The following is a 19,709-nucleotide window of genomic DNA, read 5'->3' as shown; positions in this document are numbered from 1 at the left end:
AGGAAGTGACTTCTTTAGGTGTGGGGGGCGATTTACTGGCTGATTCCTTCAGCCAGTAAAGGTATATTATGAGATATTATGAATTCACAACTCGTCTCCAGACCAGGCAGCTCTATACACGCCATCTCTTCCAGCCTCCACTGCAGGTAAATATATCAGACTGCATTCCTTCTGTACCATTTATGGTCTTATTGTTATTACCACATCGTCGCTGTCAGGCGGAATTCAGCCTTGTACGGTCGAAACTGTTACTTTCCAGGAAATGGGGAAAACCACTTTTTTTATGCCAATACTACTGCAAACTATTTATTGCGTCACACAAAAATGTTAAACAACAAATTAAATCAGAGACAGACTTCTTGTTCTGTAATGACCATAAAGTCACTAAACTACACACAGTGGGATTATAGACATCTTAGAGTCTGTGTGTCTCTATGAGCCTGGTTGTTGTGACAAAATGGGGAAAGCACACACAATTTATTTGAGTTACAGTACCTGCCCTGAGTTTGTTTTTTTGAATTTTCTTACAGTATGAATGCAGTTAATTTCCTATAGCTTTTCACAACATTTTAAAGTGTATTCTAAAGCACAAGTGGAGACTTTGAAATTAGCTGACCCATACAGTGGTGCTGAAGTACTCAGAAGTTGTTTTTTTAACTTAAGTAAAAGTAGCAACACCACAATATAGAAATACTCTGTTCGAAGTAAAAGGCCTGTATTAAAGACATTATTTGAGTAAAATGCAAAAGTATTGGCATCAAAATGTACTTACAGTACCAAAAGTAAAACTTCTACTAGCATAGTAGAAGTATGCATAAATTATCAAAAAGTAAAGTAAATGTACCTCAAATATTTTACTTAAGTAGGTCTACAGTACTTGAGTAAATGTACTTAGTTATTTTCCACCATTATAAACAGTACCTTAGCGTAATGCTGCTCTCCTGAGTCGATGAGTCCAGTTAATCCCAGTGTGTAGCTGAAGATGTGTGTGCCCTGCTCGGTGACACAGGTGACAGACAGTGACTTTGTCCCTGCCTCCTCACTGCATGAAGTTCCTGGAAATAGCTGTGAATAAAGGGGAGAAGGACATTGGATAATAGTATAAATACATTTTAATTTAATACATAAAATACAGCTTAAGTGTTTAAACTGTTCCTCGTTTTCCTTAACCTTAATACTTGATAATGCCTAATTTTGTATGTTTGTTTAATTGTTACATTAGTATCTTTTGGAAGAGCTGCATAAGCATGCATTAGCATAACGCACATTTCTGCCTTTCATTCATGAGTTATAAATAATGTTTCTAAATTCTTCTTCTTCTTCATTCATAATTATAAACATTATTTTTGTTTGAACCGGGTGTTTTACATTAGTTTACATGTTAGAGGGCACTGTTCACTTTGAGGAAGAATTTAGTCTTACCAAAAAAAAGTGATGTGTAGTTTGTAGGAAAAAATGAAAACAACACAAGAAAGATTCTCTTCATTGAAATGCAAATACAAACTGGTGCCACCCAGGGAATAAATAATCAGAATTGACACCTCAGCCTAAACATTTAGAGATCTTCACGGAGTCTGTAACTCAGTGCATGTGTGTTGGAGTGCATGTTAGTCAGGGACGTGCTTGGCCCCTAATTCAGCCTGGGAATCTCAGATAGAGAGGCCCGGATTTTTTGCAGTTTAACATGTAACCTGTGTAGCATGCAGTTTAACCTGTAACCTGTGTAGCATACAGTTTAACCTGTAACCTGTGTAGCATACAGTTTAACCTGTAACCTGTGTAGCATACAGTTTAACCTGTAACCTGTGTAGCATGCAGTTTAACCTGTAACCTGTGTAGCATGCAGTTTAACCTGTAACCTGTTGTTTAACGTGACCTGTGTAGCATGCAGTTTAACATGTAACCTGTTGTTTAACGTGACCTGTGTAGCATGCAGTTTAACATGTAACCTGTGTAGCATGCCGTTTAACCTGTAACCTGTGTAGCATGCAGTTTAACATGTAACCTGTGTAGCATGCAGTTTAACCTATAACCTGTGTAGCATACAGTTTAACGTGACCTGTGTAGCATGCAGTTTATCATGTAACCTGTGTAGCATACAGTTTAACCTGTAACCTCTTTAGCATGCAGTTTAACCTGTAACCTCTGCATACATAGAATCCAACCAGAGCTTGAGCACCTGCCTGTTTGCTTTCACAGGAGCAATTGTCCTTCTCTTATTTAAATATCGGTCTTGCTGAACCACAGTTGCTCTCCACCCTGCTCTCATTCAATACAATGTAGGTTAGGTCGCTTTTTGAAAACGCTGAAAACGTTTTAGTTGAGCATGGCAGTCTCCAAGTATAAAAGGCACGAAAATAGCAAATACAGTCGCCAGCACTATGCAACACTTTTAAAAACACGCAGCAGAAGAAGGAAATGTAAACGTTTCTCAGACATATGTGGGTGTTAAGTGTGGTTTACATTTAGACTATGCAAGTAACACTCAAAAGTGTGAACTTGCTACAGTAGGTTCTGTTGACAGGCTTTTTATTAGGGCTTATCTATGAATCATTATCGTTCATATTTGTAATTAATTATATGAAGTATGTATACTTTTGCTAGACTGGTTTAACTTATGTTGCCTAAATTGCTACTGTCCTTCACACCAACACGGTCTCACAGGGTTGGGGGTATAGTTGGGTAGGTTTGTGCGCCTGGATGATGTATTTCCGCTTTTATGTAGATGGGTCTTCAACGTTTTTCAGGTCAAGGACCCCCTAGGTGATAGAGAGATGAAGAAGGACCCCATACTGTGTATTTTTATTTTTTAGAATCACAACTCACAACCCAGACATCGTCGTTGAAATGGTCAGCCAGCTCTGTGCAGTTTTGGAGAAGTAAAAACTCCTGACTAGATACATAGTACTTCAAAATGCGTGAGAACACTGTTCCGTGTGAACCTCAAAATGGTGAAGTAGAGCAGGGTGTTCTTCACAGCTTTCATGACATCTGACAATTCAGCACTAATGTCTTTGGCAACGTCACGAGTGACTCCATACATGGGCAACTGGCGGCCCGGGGGCCACATGCGGCCCTCACCTTCACTTAATGTGGCCCGCAGGTTCATATCGGAATACTGATATACTACTGATTTCAGCTATTACAATTCATGACCCGCTTTAATTACTTTAGTCTATTAGTAGCTTAATGACTAGTATTACAATTCTAATTATCTTTTTTATGTCCAATGTATTTGTATTTAAGTTCATAAAGTTAACATAAGTATAACTACATGCATTTGAAATTAAATAAAAATGTTACTTTTCAGGATTCCAATTCAAAAATAGCACCAAAAAAATGTTTTGAGCTTGTAGATCTGCTATTTCTGCTAATTTTGTGTGACATAGAAGGGCCGACAGTATATGCAATGTGGCCGTCTGGAGTGAGTGTGGAAAAATAGTGGCCCAAAAATAGTGCAGTTTAACATGTAACCTGTGTAGCATGCAGTTTAACATGTAACCTGTGTAGCATGCAGTTTAACATGTAACCTGTGTAGCATGCAGTTTAATATGTAACCTGTTTAGCATGCAGTTTAACATGTAACCTGTGTAGCATGCAGTTTAACATGTAACCTGTGTAGCATGCAGTTTAATATGTAACCTGTTTAGCATGCAGTTTAATATGTAACCTGTGTAGCATGCAGTTTAACATGTAACCTGTGTAGCATGCAGTTTAACATGTAACCTGTGTAGCATGCAGTTTAATATGTAACCTGTGTAGCATGCAGTTTAACATGTAACCTGTGTAGCATGCAGTTTAACCTGTAACCTGTGTACCTGTGTCCACTAATTCAGCCTGGGAATCTCAGATAGAGAGGCCCGGATTTTTTTTAAACATCCGGCCGGGCGGTTCTTAATTTCTGGTCGGCCTGGAATGGAGAGGCCTTTCTGGAATTGTCCCAAATTTCCCAGTGGCCAGCACGTCCCTGGTGTTAGTGCATGTGTGTTTGTGTGTGCGTTTTCTGTAGGTATTTTCAGTGTGCTTCAATAGCTCTGCTGGCCGCAACAAGGCAAACAACTCACCAGTGTTGGAATTTGGAAAGTATATTTACTTTTTAAGTACTATACAAGTACAATTTTGAAGTACTTTTACTTCTTCTCCACTACATCTCAGAGGCAAATATTGTACTTGTTACTCAACAGCAATTATTTGAAAACTGTTACAAAAATGTGTAGATTTTGATTATTATTACAAAACTTCATTAACAGATTAAGCCCCATTTTACACTTCATCTATTCAAAAATATCAATCGATATACTATCAATCATCAACAATAAGTATATACAAAATTTTACCTGTATCGTACAATAATGCAAAATGAAACCTAATCATCTTCAACTTCCACTATACAATAAGTAGACCATGGATGCCATCACAGTATTTCTTAACATTTTAGTTGATTAGACCACTATCTCAAACTTTTGTCAAGATTTGTTTATAATAAAAGCTCGCAACACGCTGCATTGTGAGCTTGTAGATCGTCTATTTTCAAATATCGATATATATAGGGTTAAAGTGGTTAAACTCAAGGACCCATGTGGGACCTCACTTTGAGAACAGCTGGATTAGACTATACATTTAAAAAATGGTAAATATTTTTATAAAATAAAAATAAAAATATCTTAAGAACATAATTCTCTTTCAGATTTACGTTTTCTTTTCAATTGTTTTGTTTGTCCGTTGTTTCAGCTTAGCCAAAACTCTGAGAAAGCATGTCAACATCAGATGGTTTCCCAGCCAGCTTCTATGGGGAGCCAGGAGTCCTGGGCATGCTGTCCAACGGCATCTGTGCACTTCTGGTCCTCCTACAGAACTTCAACACTGCTCGCACGGGCGTCCCACCACAAGGCGTGGAGAATATTCTAGCAGGTAAAACTTAAGTAAAATGACGGCGCCCGGGACTAGGGATGGGACGATAATCGTTAGTATCGTTTTATCGTGATAAAGACGCTGACAATAATCGTATCGCAGAGATTTGTATTTATCGTGAAATTGTGCTCCGTCATACACAGGGATCAATTCACATTTGCCGAGCTGCATATCCGGTACCTTCTTTTTTTTTCACTCTCTAAATCTCTTTGCCAAAAATAGCCGATCTATAAGCTCGTAGAGGAGCTTGTAGAGCTGCTATTTTTTTAACACCCCAGACTATGGATGGCTTGGGTTCAAGTGGTCAACAAAAGTGGCATTTTAAGAGTTTTAATAATTTTGATTATTGCGATATCGTAAATCGGAATAATTTTGGTCGCAATAATCGTGACATGAAATTTTCATCCCTGCCCGACACACACACACACACACACACACACACACACACACACACACACACACACACACACACACACACACACATGCACACAGGTTTTGTGAATTAATATAGATTTAAATATGTACTCTTTAATGTTTTCTGCAGGTGTTCACCTCATCCTGATCGGTGGTATATGCCAACTGGTGGCCGGCCTCCTATCCTTCCGAAAATACGACCACCTGAGTGGCACTGCCTTCATCGGGTACGCCGCTCTCTGGGGCAGCTACGGTGCCACCAGAATCTACTTCGGAGCCGTTAATCAAGCTTCCGCTTTAGAAATATTCTCGCCCCACAACTCTACGAACAACACGTCCCCGTTGAGTCTCCTGCCCAGCAATCTGTCCGTGACAAACACCACCCCAGCATCATCAGTTCTATCCCTAAAAGAATCTGCCATCTCTGGTCTGGTGCCGTACATCCTGCTGTCCTTCCTGCTGGCCTTCTGCTCGGCCACGGTCAACTACATCATGCCCTTCGTGTTCGGTGCCATCACGGTCACACTGGTGTTCGAAGCGGTGGGCATGGTGACCGGCACGTGGGCTCTGGTGGTCTCTGGCGTTTTTGAACTTCTCATCCTCGTCGTCGCCATTTACGGCTCGGCCGCTCTCCTGGTGAAAGGCCTGACTCAGCGTTTGGCCCTCAAGGGCTTCGGGACCCCGCTGTTCAACGTTCTCCTGCTAGGGACCGCCAACTCCACAAACGCTCAGAGCATCGGGCAGGAGAAGAAGAAGAACACGAAGTACGCCGAGCCTGTGGCCCTGGGATTCTTTAGTGACACCGTTTCTCCCTTCATCTTTGCTTTCTACAGCTTCGGATACATCCAGACCTTTGCCTTAGGTCTGTATTGGTACTGGTTTTATTAGCTAGTATTTTTCCTCCCCACTGATACTGTATTATAGTGCGTATACTTTATCCAGTTGTATATTGCTGATACTGTGTTGACATAGTTTCTTTATCCTTGCATCATTGAGCATATTCTACCATTATTTATAGGTATCTTGTTGCTACAGTTATCTGTACCTGTATCTGCCCTGAGTTCTAAGCTGTCGTACTGCCTCTGGCAAAGGAATTTCACAGCATCAATAAATGTCTATCTGTCTTTTTTTTCTTTCTTTCTTTCTTTCTTAGGTGTTGCCTGGGTCTCGATTATCTCGGTGGCCCAGCTGTTCTCTAGCTACTACGGCCACCTGCGCCAAGATTGCTACCATACAACAAAGTTTGGGCTCCACGCCACGTACTGGTTGATCAAGGCTTGGGAGGAGTTTGTGGCGTCTGCTTTGATAACGGAGCCCAGTAAAGTGGCCTCTGGCAGAGAGCCGATGGTGGGGGACTGTTTTTTTGTGGCGGCTGCGTTGGTTCTCTGCGTTTTATGCCTCAACACAGACACGCTGGAGCTGACCCACAATGCATTGTTCCTCCTTCTCACCATCACCACCATCGCCTCCATCCCACTCCAGAGGTACTGCTAGGCCTGTCACAATTAATCACCTGATCAGTTATTTGCAACACTTCACCCAATTTCAACCATATGTTCATATAATTGGTCCTCACTGGTCATTATAAGACGGCACAATTTCCATCTATTCACTCTGTTTCTCATTGGTGAGCTGTGGACAGTTCAGAAACCTGCCTACCTATGTTATCATCGATGGGGATTCTAAGCTCATGGAAACTGCAGCCTTAGCATGCTGAAATAGAAGCCATTAAAGATAATAACAAGTGTGAAATGTTGTTTGAAATGACCAAACCTGCCTACCGATGATGTCACTGGTAGGCAGGTTTCTGAACTGTCCTCAGTCCTCCTCTGAGACACAGAGTGAGTAGACAGAAAGGAGCTTTAGTGAGGACCAATTATATGAACATAATGGTTATAAAATCTGTGAAGTTATTTGTCATATCTGCCCTACACAATTTTGTTGACAAAGCCTAAAAGGCAAACAGAAAAGTAATTTGTATTTATATGCTTTAATTCAATTCCAAAAACAATTAAATCATTAATCACAATTATTTGTATGACAATTAACCGTGAACTAAAACGCCATGATGGTGACAACTCTAGCTACTACACATGCTTTGGAGTGGCGTGTTCCCTGTTCACGGCGGTCTCCCTCTACGGTACGTTCTGCCGTCTCATCAACTCCATCGCAGAGAAGACCCTCATCCCCGTCGGTACACAGCTGGTCTCCACAGACCGACTCAAGATGGCTCTGGGCTGCTACAGGCTGAGAGCTGGAGACCAGCAAGGTTATTATAGTTTTGAACTGTTTATTTTGGTATTTTCTTTTGTTGAAATAAGTTTAAATCACTCTATATTCTGATAGTAATTATTGTTTACTGAGTGTTTGTTCAGTAACACAGGTCTCCTCGTCTCTTCAGCTCTTTTGTAAACAGAAAATAAATTTTCAGTTTGGGATACCAATTTCATCCAATCAGGAGAGTACATATACCCGAAATTAATGTATTATTACTTATTTTTTCAGTGTGTGTATATCCTATATTCATCGTCTGAGCTATGTTAGCAGCAAACCTAAAATAGAAAGACATTAACGGTATTCTTCAATATTTCTTCACTTACCGCGAGTCATACCGTCATCGCAATATCCAACACTGTTATCGCATATCACATGTTTTCCTAACATTGTGCAGCCCTAGTTGGAGACCAAGGGTTGACTGACTCCCAGACAGACCAAATCCCAGATGCCCTGTTCTACTTGTGCAACGGGGTGGCAGCTCTGTCCGCACTTCATGCTGGTGTCTCCAGCACAAACCCCTTCTTCCTGCATCTGACTGTCCCCTGGGTGCTCATCTCTGGAAGCATCATCCAGGCCTACGTCAGCCGTCTACAGGTCAGGGGAGGCGTCCGCTTTGGCTCGGTCGTCCCGTCCTTCTACGGGGCCGTGTGGGCTGTCTGGACCTGGTTTCGTTTTGCAGGTATGTCAGTCAAAATAATTCACGTTTAGGTTGGACAAGGATTTGTTGAGTGACTCTCATACTGTTAGTAATTCATTTTTTCCAAACCAATGATTTTTTTCATCCTTGGTTTGCTTCTCTCCCACGTTTTTTCCATTTTCCCAAACGTTTTTTCCATTTAGACGACACCTGAGGACACCTTCACTGTCCCTAAAGCTTGAACTGAACCTCTTGGACATAATAGGAACTGATCAACCTCAGGGCTTTTATACGTTTATTGTGTGATTTGATGGCAGACTCCATCGGACATTCCACCTGCTTAATGGTTTTCAGTCTTATTGAATGGTCTCTATAAGTGCTACTGCTGTTATTGTTGCTTCAGGACATTTGTTACACTGTTGAATTCTTTTTAATGTTCATTTTCTTTATGTAAATGTGACTGTATATGTTGTTTGTTGTATGTTGGCTGCTATCCTAGACAGGGCTACCTTGTAAAATAGATATTGTATCTCAGTGGGATTTTACCTGTATAAATAAAGGTAAAACAATTAATATATATGTCATATTTTTGCTTTGCCAGGTAACCTACTCCAGCTTTCACCAGAGACAGCCTACGCCTTTACAGCTGGAGCCGTGGCTTTCCTGGTCATTAATGCTTTTCTTATGCTAATTGGTGAGTTAACTGGCCTCCAGATAACTGTTCAATAGAAGGGCTACTGTAATTGACACAACTGTTTTTTAAGTAATTGTCCTTTGTTTGTTACTTTGTCTTTCAGCTGCATTTAGGAACCTGGTTTTACTGTTTCTAACGACAGTCATGGAAGTGATATTGGTCTGCTTCCTGCTTTCCACACTGCAGAAACTACCATACCAACTAGAAAGTAGGTACTGGTTAGCCGTGGTGTAAAGTACTTTTACTCAAGAACTGTACTTGAGTAATATTTTTAGGTATTTTTACTTTACTGGAGTTTTTCCAATTTTCAGTACTTTTACTTCTACTCCACTACATCTCATAGGCAAATATTGTACTTTTACTCCACTACTATTATTTGAAAACTTTAGTTACTAGTTACTTTGTAGATGTTGATTATTATTACAAAACCACTTCAGCCCTATTTAAACTTTAGCAATTTGAAAATTCACAGGTTCACACTGGTCAACCCTAGTGCCTGAACATTGAATAGATAAATAGAATTGGTTTCACTAACATGATTTAAGCACAATTCCTGACTTCTCGTCACTTGATGATGAAACCAGTGATGTGTTCTACCGTGGTACGCTGTATACGTAGTATGCCCTGTAGATTTTTGTTCGTCGCCACCGTCTACATCCAAAAACTGTTCAAAACAGCGTATCTGATCAGGCAGTGATTAGAGTACTTCATTAGTATTCGCGTATGCGCGTCAATAAAAGCATATTGCGTGTGGGCCACACAATTTTTTTTAGGGAGGCAGGGAATAATCATAGTATACCCTCCAAAAAAATCTAGAACACACCACTGGATGAAACCTCATCTGATGTCAAGCCCCACCCACTCAGGAGATTGGAAATGTGTACCATTTCATACTAGTGATGAGGCTAGGGATTATCTATCATGGTAATATACAGTATCTGTATGTATTACAGTGAATAAATCAACACGGCTGCAGCTAATCAAATTAAAGGGATAGTTCACCCCAAACAACAACAAAAAATGCTACCGATTAGTCACCCCATTGAGACTTGAATTCATGGATTTTTTCGTTTGTTTTTGTCGCATTCCTAAGCCAATAATTTGATGACTAGCGGACCGGTAGGCAGCGGTTCCGGTAGGAGACACAAAGGAGACTATTTGTGTCTCCTACCGGAACCGCTGCAGGTCATTTTTGGGGTGAACTATCCCTTTAACATTGAGTGTGTTAGATTTACAACATAGGTATGTCAATGTGCAATGGTCATTACTGGTCTGATTACCGCCTGTGCTTTCACACTGACACACCAAATGGCTTTGGAAACACCTAAATCTAACAAACACATTATCAATTATGATTAGCTAATGCTGAGTTGTGTACTAGCCTGATTGATTGATTGATTGAATATTTTATTAGGCAAAAAAATGTAAAACAACACATTTACATTTAAAATACTTTGTCTAACAGGTCCGTTCATAAAAGTCCTTGCGGACTTGTTTCCAATGAGGGCCTTGGCCTTGGCCTGCCATGTTTTTACCCTTCTGTAGTTTTTCACCTGAACTGGAAAACAAACGACAAAATCAGCCTATGGTTTCATGCCCCTTTAAGTGGAGACATATGTGAAAATGGCCTGAATCTGGAAGACTTTGTGATATTTTCTTTACAGTTGCTATGCTGGCAGTGTTCTCCATAACGTGTTTCTATGGAATGTTGGCATCACTGACAAACTGCATGTTCTCCCAGAGACTGTTACCACAGGGCCCGCCCTTACTGAAGGTGAACACTTCTATTCTATTCTATTGCCAACTCATCAGCGCAGTCATATTAATGGTAGGGCAACAGATAAACTACTGATATTTAGTCCATATCTGAACACCAGTACCAGTTTCTGATCAACTGAACGTTGGGGCAGATTTAAGGTGTTCAAACTTTTTTCCTCTCCAACATTTCTGAAACATATTTATTGTTTTTGAGAACACCAAATCATAACACAAGTACTGGTTTTCCCATTATTTGCATTTCTAGCATTACAACTTATCTGTTGCCCTGCCTCTAAAGAATTTACACAGAAAGACAAAAAAGGTTTTGGACACAAAAAAAAAAATCCTACTTCATTTGGTCTCCCTCCATGTGTGTTTTGTGCAAGGGGCCAGCTTCTGAGTTGTAAATTGAGGCTGTGTAGGAAGTGACGGTTCATATGAATGGCCGGTAATCTCGCCATTTCACCCCTGCTGGTGTCAGAAATAATCAGGCTCTATTCAAGCGGATGGGTTTTTGCAGAACTTTACATTTGATTTCATTACCCTAATAAACATTGTCATAAATACTATAATGCTTCCAGTCGCTAGTTTAAAGTCTTCTTTCAATCACTATGATATGCGTTTTGGTAAATTATGGTCACATTTATTTAAAAATTGATGATAAAGTAGGGTATGCTGTAGGAGGGGCGTGGCTACCTTGTGATGATTTGATTGACAAAGCTACACAACCAATAGTATTAATTCCCCACCCCCGCTCTGGTGTCAACCAATAGCATTCATTAATTTCCGGTTTCTTTTTTGTATATTCGGATATAGAAAGATGGTGGATTCGAAATAGTTGAAAAATCGGCTTCATTTACGGTCTATAGAGTCTATGGTCGTAACCTCCATTTCTTTTTTACGGTCTATGGTTTTGTGTCAGAATGAGAAGCAGCAGCAGACGGCAGCAGAGGGGGCGTGTCCCGTGGCTGACTCCCAGCTGACCAGCGGCCTGCTGCACATCTCCAGCCTCCTGGAGGACGGCGGGGTGTGTGGGATCCCCACGGACACTGTGTACGCCCTGGCTGCATCCTGCAAGCAGCCCCAGGCCATTCAACACATCTACAACATCAAGGCAAGATGGCAGAGAGATCTACACAATATTCTTTATCCATCATTAAAGCTGCAATCCGGTTGACTTTGTGTTAATGTTGTCTATGTATGTATGATCTGCACCAATCAGGAGCGACCAGCGGAGAAGCCCATCTGTATCTGCATCTCCAGCATTGAGCAGCTGGTGAGCGCCAAGCCCCCGTTCAGCCCTCTGCTGTGGGAGTTCATGAGGACCGTCTACCCTGGAGGAATCAGCTGCATCGTCAGCAAGGGAGACTGGCTCCTCAAACTGGGTAAACACGGGACCAGGGCTGCAACTATCCATTATCATCTTATTACAGATTATTCTATTGATAACTTTTTATTTTATTTTTTTATGTGTTTTTAGGTGTGGCAGCAGCGTATGACTACGTGGGCACCAGGGACAGCATCATGATCCGTGTTCCCGATCACACGGTCACCTGTCACCTGTGTGACCTCACCGGACCCCTCGCCATCACCTCGGCCAATCCCAGCGGAGAGCCGGACAGCACTCACCACAGTATGGTGATCAGGTGGGCGTGTCTGCTGTCATTCAGTAAAAGGACAACTTTAGTTTTTTACAACCAAGGTTTATATTTTAGCTTGTAATTAAAGTAAATAAAAGATGAGTGTCATTTTTTTTTCATGTACTGCTTTCTACAGTTTTTGCAATTTTTGCGATATTTTTTACAGTGGGCGGGGGCATTCTGTCCGGTGGCTAAATATGCCTTTTTTACACAATAAAAAAGGTCCTGTGGTCTTTGATGGCCAGATGTGAGTTAGTGGGGGCTAGAAGAGCTACTGTAAATAATAATAAAGAAAACACCGGGTTATTGTGTAAAAAAAGACATATTTAGCCACCGGACAGAATGCCCCCGCCCACTGTAAAAAAGATCGCGAAAATTGCTAAAACTAATAGAAAGCAGTACATTTTAAAATTTTAACACTCATATTTTATTTACTTTAATTACAATCTAAAACTTAAACCTTGGTTGTAAAAAACTAAAGTTGTCCTTAGCATGTTTCCCAATTTGTTTTATGGGTTGTGAGTAAATATCCCCTCTTCTTCGTTTCCAACATTAAAAAAAGTATATATATATGTATGAATGTATTATTTCAAAAGATACACAAAAAATTAAACAAACAAATCCCAACATTTAATAAATTAAAAACTAAAGTAATTTTATTTCATGAATAAAATCAAAAAATCAAATAATTTCCATAAATGAATAAAAAAAGGTTTAAGAAGTAGTGAAATGGCAGATCTACAAGCTCACAACACGGCACGTCTTTCTCTTTCCGGACAAACGTCTAATTTCTCTTTTGGGTCTTAAGCTAAAAGGTTTTGGAACCACGTGGTTCTACTGTATATTCCATCCAATAAGGAGAGAGAACCAATTTATCAGCTTCAGTTTTATTAGCCTCGTTCCCTACTCATCTGCGAAGAGAAAAGCCTGGTCATGACCTAAAGCAGAGGGTGCCAATGGGGAAGGACTTTCGTCGTACGTATTTCCCCAGGAAATGATCATTTTTGACCAATCACAACACTCGTTTCATTCACGGAGAATGTTAACAGATTTGTAAAGTGCCAACATCATTTCCTTTAGGGATGTGCACGGATATTCGACTATTCGATTAAACGGGATGGACCCTACTAACCGTTTTGTAAATAAAATCCGGTTATTCTAAAAGATATTAAAAATAATAATAATATATTTTTTCAAAGTTTTATTTTACACATTTCATTTTTGTAACCAAATTACTGTCATGTCTTAATAAAAGTTTGCATTTAAGAAAGCTAAAATACGTGTCAATTAAGTATTAACATGGATCATTTGCGTGCATGTCACTCATTTCTGCAGCGCTGGTCAGGACTCACTGCAGCTTGGCATTGTGGGTTGACACATTCCTTCCCCGTGCATTGATTGAGCGTAAACAAACACACGTGTGCGTCTGTGCAACGATGTCGGTAAAAAAGAAGAGCAAAGCTTGGGAATATTTTGACTTGTCAGAAGATGGCACACAAGCGGTGTGTAGGCTGTGTCCAGTTAAGCTTGCTTATAAGAATTCGACTGGGTCGCTGAGAAATCACTTACAAAAAAAACACCTCGACGTAAACCTTGACACTGGAGCTAGCCAGAGCCAAACACAGGCCCGCATTACATCGTTCACCACTTCTACTACTAGCCACCGCCGATGTGACCCTGGTCGGTCTGAAAAAATAAATCAGCTCATCGCGCAGATGACCGCAACAGACATGCTGCCCCTCTGCTTTGTTGAAGGCGATGGCTTCAACAAACTGATTAACTTTTTAGAGCCGGAGTACACAGTGCCAGGGAGGAAAATGATAACGTCGAGGTTGGAGCTGGCACATAAGAAAATGAATGCAGCCATAAAAGGGAATATGGAGAGGGCGGAATATGTTGCAATCACAAGTGATGGCTGGACATCCACAACCACCGAGTCATATATGACAATTACGTCTCATTTTATTGTTGAAGGGAAACTGGTCAGTCGAGTGCTCCAGACATGCGCGCTGGAGGAGCGACACACAGCAGCTAACCTGGCTGAGCATCTGAAAACATCTACCAATAAATGGGGCCTGGAAGGAAAAGTCACTGCCTGCGTTCATGATAATGCAGCCAACATGGTGTCAGCAAACGTAACTCTGCTGGAGTGGGAGTCAGTGCCATGTTTTGCCCACACGCTGCAGTTGGCCATTAATGATGGTCTAAAAGCTAACGCCATGGCCCGACTGATAGGTGCGGGTTCAAGACTCGTTGGCCATTTCCATCACAGTACTGTCGCCACCAATGCACTTAAGGCGAAGCAAAAACAGCAGGAGGTGAAGGGCGACCACAAACTCATACAGTCGTGCCAGACCAGCTGGAACTCTGTTTGTGACATGCTCACTCGTCTCCACGAACAAAGATGGCCCATCACGGCCGTCCTCTCGGACAGAACCTTCACCAAACTTTCCGAGGCGAGGACCTTGGAGTTGACAGATGACAATTGGCAGACATTAGAGGCAATGCTGCCTGTCCTCCAGGCTCTCAAAACTGCCACTACGACTCTTTGCAGCGAGGACTACGTGTCGTTGTCAGTGGTCTTCCCAATCACAACGCATTTGTTGAACAGGTAAATAAAATATAGCGTAGCATAGCCTGTAAATTCATTTATTAATAATTTAATATATTACATTATTTGTCTAAATAGATAGTAGGCTAGTAAGCGAAAGCCCAAGTATACTAATATTTAGCTATTATTAACATTATTAATTGATTCATGTGATAATCTGCATGTGCACCGATGATCAGCACTTTTTGTATTTAATTACTTTCCCATTGTCTCTCAGACATCTACTCCGCTCTGAAGAGGATCCCAAAGTAGTGGCCGAGTTTAAGGGGACAGTAGCGAAATCACTGCAGAAACGAATGGAACCCGCAGATACAAACAAAGCTGGGAGAGCTGCTTTGCTCGCCTCGGCTCTAGATCCCCGCCATAAACACCTGCGCTTTCTCCCGTTGGATGTGCAAGTTAAGGTCCGAGAACAACTCGCTGTGCAGTATAACAGCCTACCAGAACCAGTGACAGTGCGTCATGAGTCTGACGAAGACGACGATCCCGACCACAACGCTGCAGGGCATGAACCGGGGCCCTCGCAGCCAAAAAAGAAAAAAACGTCCCTGAGTGCTTTCTTTGGGGAGGATTATGCTGGATGGGAGCCAAGTCCAGATGATGAGCTGGAGCGATACTGGGCTGAACCACCCATCCCACTTAGTGAAGACCCACTTCTGTGGTGGGGCGGCAAAGAGCGAAGTTTCCCCAAACTTTACCGACTTGCAATGCGTTTTCTCTGTATACCTGCATCATCTGTGCCATCTGAGCGAGTCTTTTCAGCTGCGGGCCTTATTGTGTCTCGCCTCCGATCCCGTCTAACACCCCAGCATGTTGATATGTTGATTTCGCTCAACAAAAACGCATGGTCTGAGTGAGTAAAAAAAGAACAAATCTTCCACTGACTGTTTGATCACTGTTTTATTTTATTGTGGAGCTTACTGACTGAGTCGCGTAGGCCTAAATGTTGTTTGTTTGTTGTTCATTAAGCCATATTGGTCCCGACTCCCGGCTTTCATAAGGCCAAGTTAATAGGGCGGTTTGTTAGACAGGCTTGTTGTTGTTTGTTTCTTCATTTTATTTCATAGTTTTTTTTTTTTTTTAAAGCCACACATGCTGTGTGACTGTCTGCACTGTGCTTCAAGCATTAAACAAATGTATAAAAGAAAAGAAAAAGTCTTTGAAAAACTTGAACAAGTAAGGTGTTTCTAAAACCTTTGGAAAATAAACGTTGTTTAACGTGATGTTGTTTGACTCTGAACTCAGTTAATTTAATGTGATAGCTAATGAACATATAGACTATAATAAATGGAATGCTGTAATTTGCGCAATGTTGCGGAGGTCTAATGCACGCTTGCACGCAGTGGTGGACAATTGGTTTGACCTACTTTCCCTCTCAACGTGTATTTTAATATTTATTTATAAGCATTTTAATTGGCTTTCATATACTCTTAATATTTTTTTCAAATGATAATTAACCTTATAGATCGAAATGTGCTCAGTTTGGGCCATTTTCTGGGTGTTAATTGTAATAATTTAATTAATTAATTAATTTTCGTGTATTCGAATAAACGGTTTCAAAAATGACGTGTACACGTCAGTAAAAAAAACGCTAGGAACATCCCTAATTTCCTTGGGCCGTACTTCTGCCAAATTCCAGTACTTCCGTTCAGACACTCAACCGGCTAGGTCTTGCCCAGCGTGCAGTTTTATAGAGTTCCAATTCCAATTTTGTGTGCTGATTTTATTTGTTCTGGCCTGGCCCCACAGTGGTGGAATGAACTCTCCACTGATGTCATGACAGCAGAGTCACTGCCCATCTTTCGCCGCAGGCTGAAAACCCACCTCTTCAGGAAACACTACCATGCCTCTTTGCCTTGCCTACTTGTTGTTAACTAGTTGTACAAGCTCTTGTTTTATTGTTTTCTTGTTTTATTGGATCTTGTTTATTCGATTTGTTTTAGCTCTTGCTCATTTTATTTTCCTATTTGTCTCATCTGTTTATGAAAGTAGGTAGCTGATATATTGCACTTTTTCCTTAGCGCTAGGTACTCTTAGTTGCTTGTTTTAGAAGAGAATGCACTTAAGACTTCTGGTGATTCGTAGTTTTGTTCCCTACCTATGTTGAATGCACTTATTGTACGTCGCTTTGGATAAAAGCGTCTGCTAAATGACTGTAATGTAATGTATTTGTTTCATCAATGCACTTTTACTTGTTCATCCTGTATCATTTCTCTCCCCTGAGTGGATTATTCATATCCCGACCTGAAAATGCATTTTCCGTCTACTAAAGAGCCGGAAAGATGGGGAGACCTTACTGAACAAACGTAGCAATCTGTAGCAATGATTACTCAGAATATAGAGCTATTTAACACACATTACTTTCTCGTATCCTCCGGTAACATGTCTGTGTTTGCTGCAGCCGTTTGGGACACAAGATCCAAGGGGTTCTCTGTGATGGAGACTCCAATGAAGTGGTGGCCTCCACCGTGGTCAACTGCCTGAAGATCGATGAGGGTATGATGCATAATGATTTACCAGCTGTTTTAGAACAATTTAGGCATATAGCAGACGCCCTTATCTATGAATGCTATGAATTCCAGGTAAACATCAAGGCCTAGCATCTGTCTAAATAACATGCTATCTAAGGTAAATAATATTCTCAATATTGTAGATATTGGGGGTGAATCTGCAGTTCTGATGGCAGTGAGGAGTTCATTCCACAGTTTGGGAGCATGCACAGTATCGCAACACGTCAAGAAATCTCCTGGCTCCCAAACTGTGGAATGAACTCATGTCTTGAAGGTATGGGGATATCATGCCTTTGGTTGCCTTGTAGGTCATCACCAGTGTTTTGTACTGGGTGTGGGCGGCAACCGGAAGCCAATGAATGGAAGAAATAGCTCAGCAAAACAATGTTTTTGTTTGGACTGTCTCGTCTTTTAAAAACGTTCTTCTGTCTCCACAGGGACCATAACCATTTTGAGGGAAGGCTGTGTCCCTGCCGCCAAAGTCTGTCAGATCTTTGACAGGGTGAAGATCAGGATGCTGTGATGCTGTGTCCACAAACATGTCACTAACACCACACAATCTGAAGACCGCAGTGTATTTACAATTACATTTTCGCCCTGATGAAGACCTTCCGAGGTGGAAACATGTTGGCAGTTGCCTTTTAATAAATAAAGGTTGTCTAAAGGCCTCCTTTTTACTCCTGAATGCCCGGATTGTCTGTTGTTTTTTCACATCCAAAATGATGTGCTTTTAAAAAAATACTCAAGTATTCAAAACTACAAAGTACAAAAGACATTTCAAACAATAAAGAAAATAGTACTATATATATATATATATATATATATATATATATATATATATATATATATATATATATATATAAACCTTTTTAAATTTACTGGCAAATGACCAATATTTGTACAAACTCATATTGGTTTCAATATTTGAGTCCTGGACAAATAATCAGTGTCACTGAAGTAGTGATCACATGAATCACACGAGCATTCACTTGTTAGAAGTCTTATTGTATTGTCCCCTTATGTATTTTCATTCAAGATACACTTTTTTCCCTCTTTACTATCCATAGTATTTCTCAAGAATTTAGAATTGTATTAATATAATTTTATGATAAAATGTATTGATGATTAAAGCAGCAGTATGTAACTTTTTGTGTGATTACAATGTTTTCTTCTTTCAAAAAATGTCCCATAGAAAGGTGGTGTCATTCTCTGCTGACATTTCCCTTTTTCTTCTTTGTACATGTACTGTACATAAGTATTTGTTGATATGTATTACTGTGTTATAAAATGCCATTGACCATATCTGCGCGCGTGCACGCACACGTACACACACGCACACACACACACGTACACACACACACACATACACACACACACACACACACACACACACACACACACACACACACACACACACACACACACACACACACACACACACACACACACACACACACACGCACACACACTCATTTAGAATAGAATAAGATGACATCATCCATGGAGGATGTACGTACTGTATGTGTACATCCTCCATCAAAGCCTGTTTCCTTTGAGCACCGAAACCACTTTAACCCATTAAGACCTGAGGCAGATTCTACGATTCTAACAGTTTTCTGAAAAACGTACTGTATGTTGCTATATCAGTGGTGCTCAAACCTTTTCTTATCAAAAGTATATGTATTTGGCCACCGACTCCCATCTCAACATATGCTGCTCCAGGGACCCCCAGAAGCAAACATTTGAGTTACTTAAAAAAAATCATGATTAAAAAGAAATAGCAGATCTACAAGCTCATTCAAATATTCAAATTAAAAATATTATTTGAATAGCCAAACAACTTTAACCAAATGACAGCACCCCCCCCCCGCTAACATCAGCCTATAGACTTCATGTTTATTAGTCTGTTGACACTCAGAATGTCTTTTCAATGTATTTATAACACTCATAATGCTTTTAAAAGTATTTTAAAACAAGCCTCTTTCTTTTATTGCAAAATGAAATTATAGAACTCAGAGCACTTTCATGAACCTTGTATGTATTGTATAGTTACTATTAGAATGGCTTCATTTGAACCTTGTATTTATTGTATAATTACTATTGGAATGGTTTCATTTGAACCTTGTATTTATTTTATTGTTATAATACATGACAGTCAACCTTTGCAGAAAGGTAAAAATAACAACCGCGTGAAATGGGGAAGTTGCATTTGTTTCTTATTAAAAGTGTTCACAAAATGAATAAACCACAGGACAAC

General features: G+C 40.5%; 1 protein-coding gene across 1 annotated transcript; it reads left to right on the top strand.

Annotated features, from left to right (window-relative positions):
- The first annotated feature begins 43 nt into the window (after positions 1-43).
- Positions 44-18,023, top strand: LOC311033615 (uncharacterized protein). Its single transcript, XM_084041203.1, has 14 exons — positions 44-146; positions 4,732-4,911; positions 5,456-6,187; positions 6,479-6,809; positions 7,410-7,594; positions 7,997-8,281; positions 8,841-8,933; positions 9,037-9,141; positions 10,598-10,707; positions 11,614-11,805; positions 11,914-12,076; positions 12,172-12,337; positions 17,344-17,438; positions 17,890-18,023. Exons 2-14 carry the CDS (start codon positions 4,755-4,757, stop codon positions 17,973-17,975), a joined length of 2,700 nt encoding a protein of 899 aa, XP_083897329.1. The 5' UTR covers positions 44-146; positions 4,732-4,754; the 3' UTR covers positions 17,976-18,023.
- Positions 18,024-19,709: the final 1,686 nt, after the last annotated feature.

This window comes from Gymnoscopelus microlampas (genome assembly GCF_963454915.1).
Source record: "Gymnoscopelus microlampas genome assembly, chromosome: 18".
NCBI classification, from domain to species: Eukaryota; Metazoa; Chordata; class Actinopteri; order Myctophiformes; family Myctophidae; genus Gymnoscopelus; species Gymnoscopelus microlampas.
This window is presented reverse-complemented; position numbering and strand designations above follow the sequence as displayed.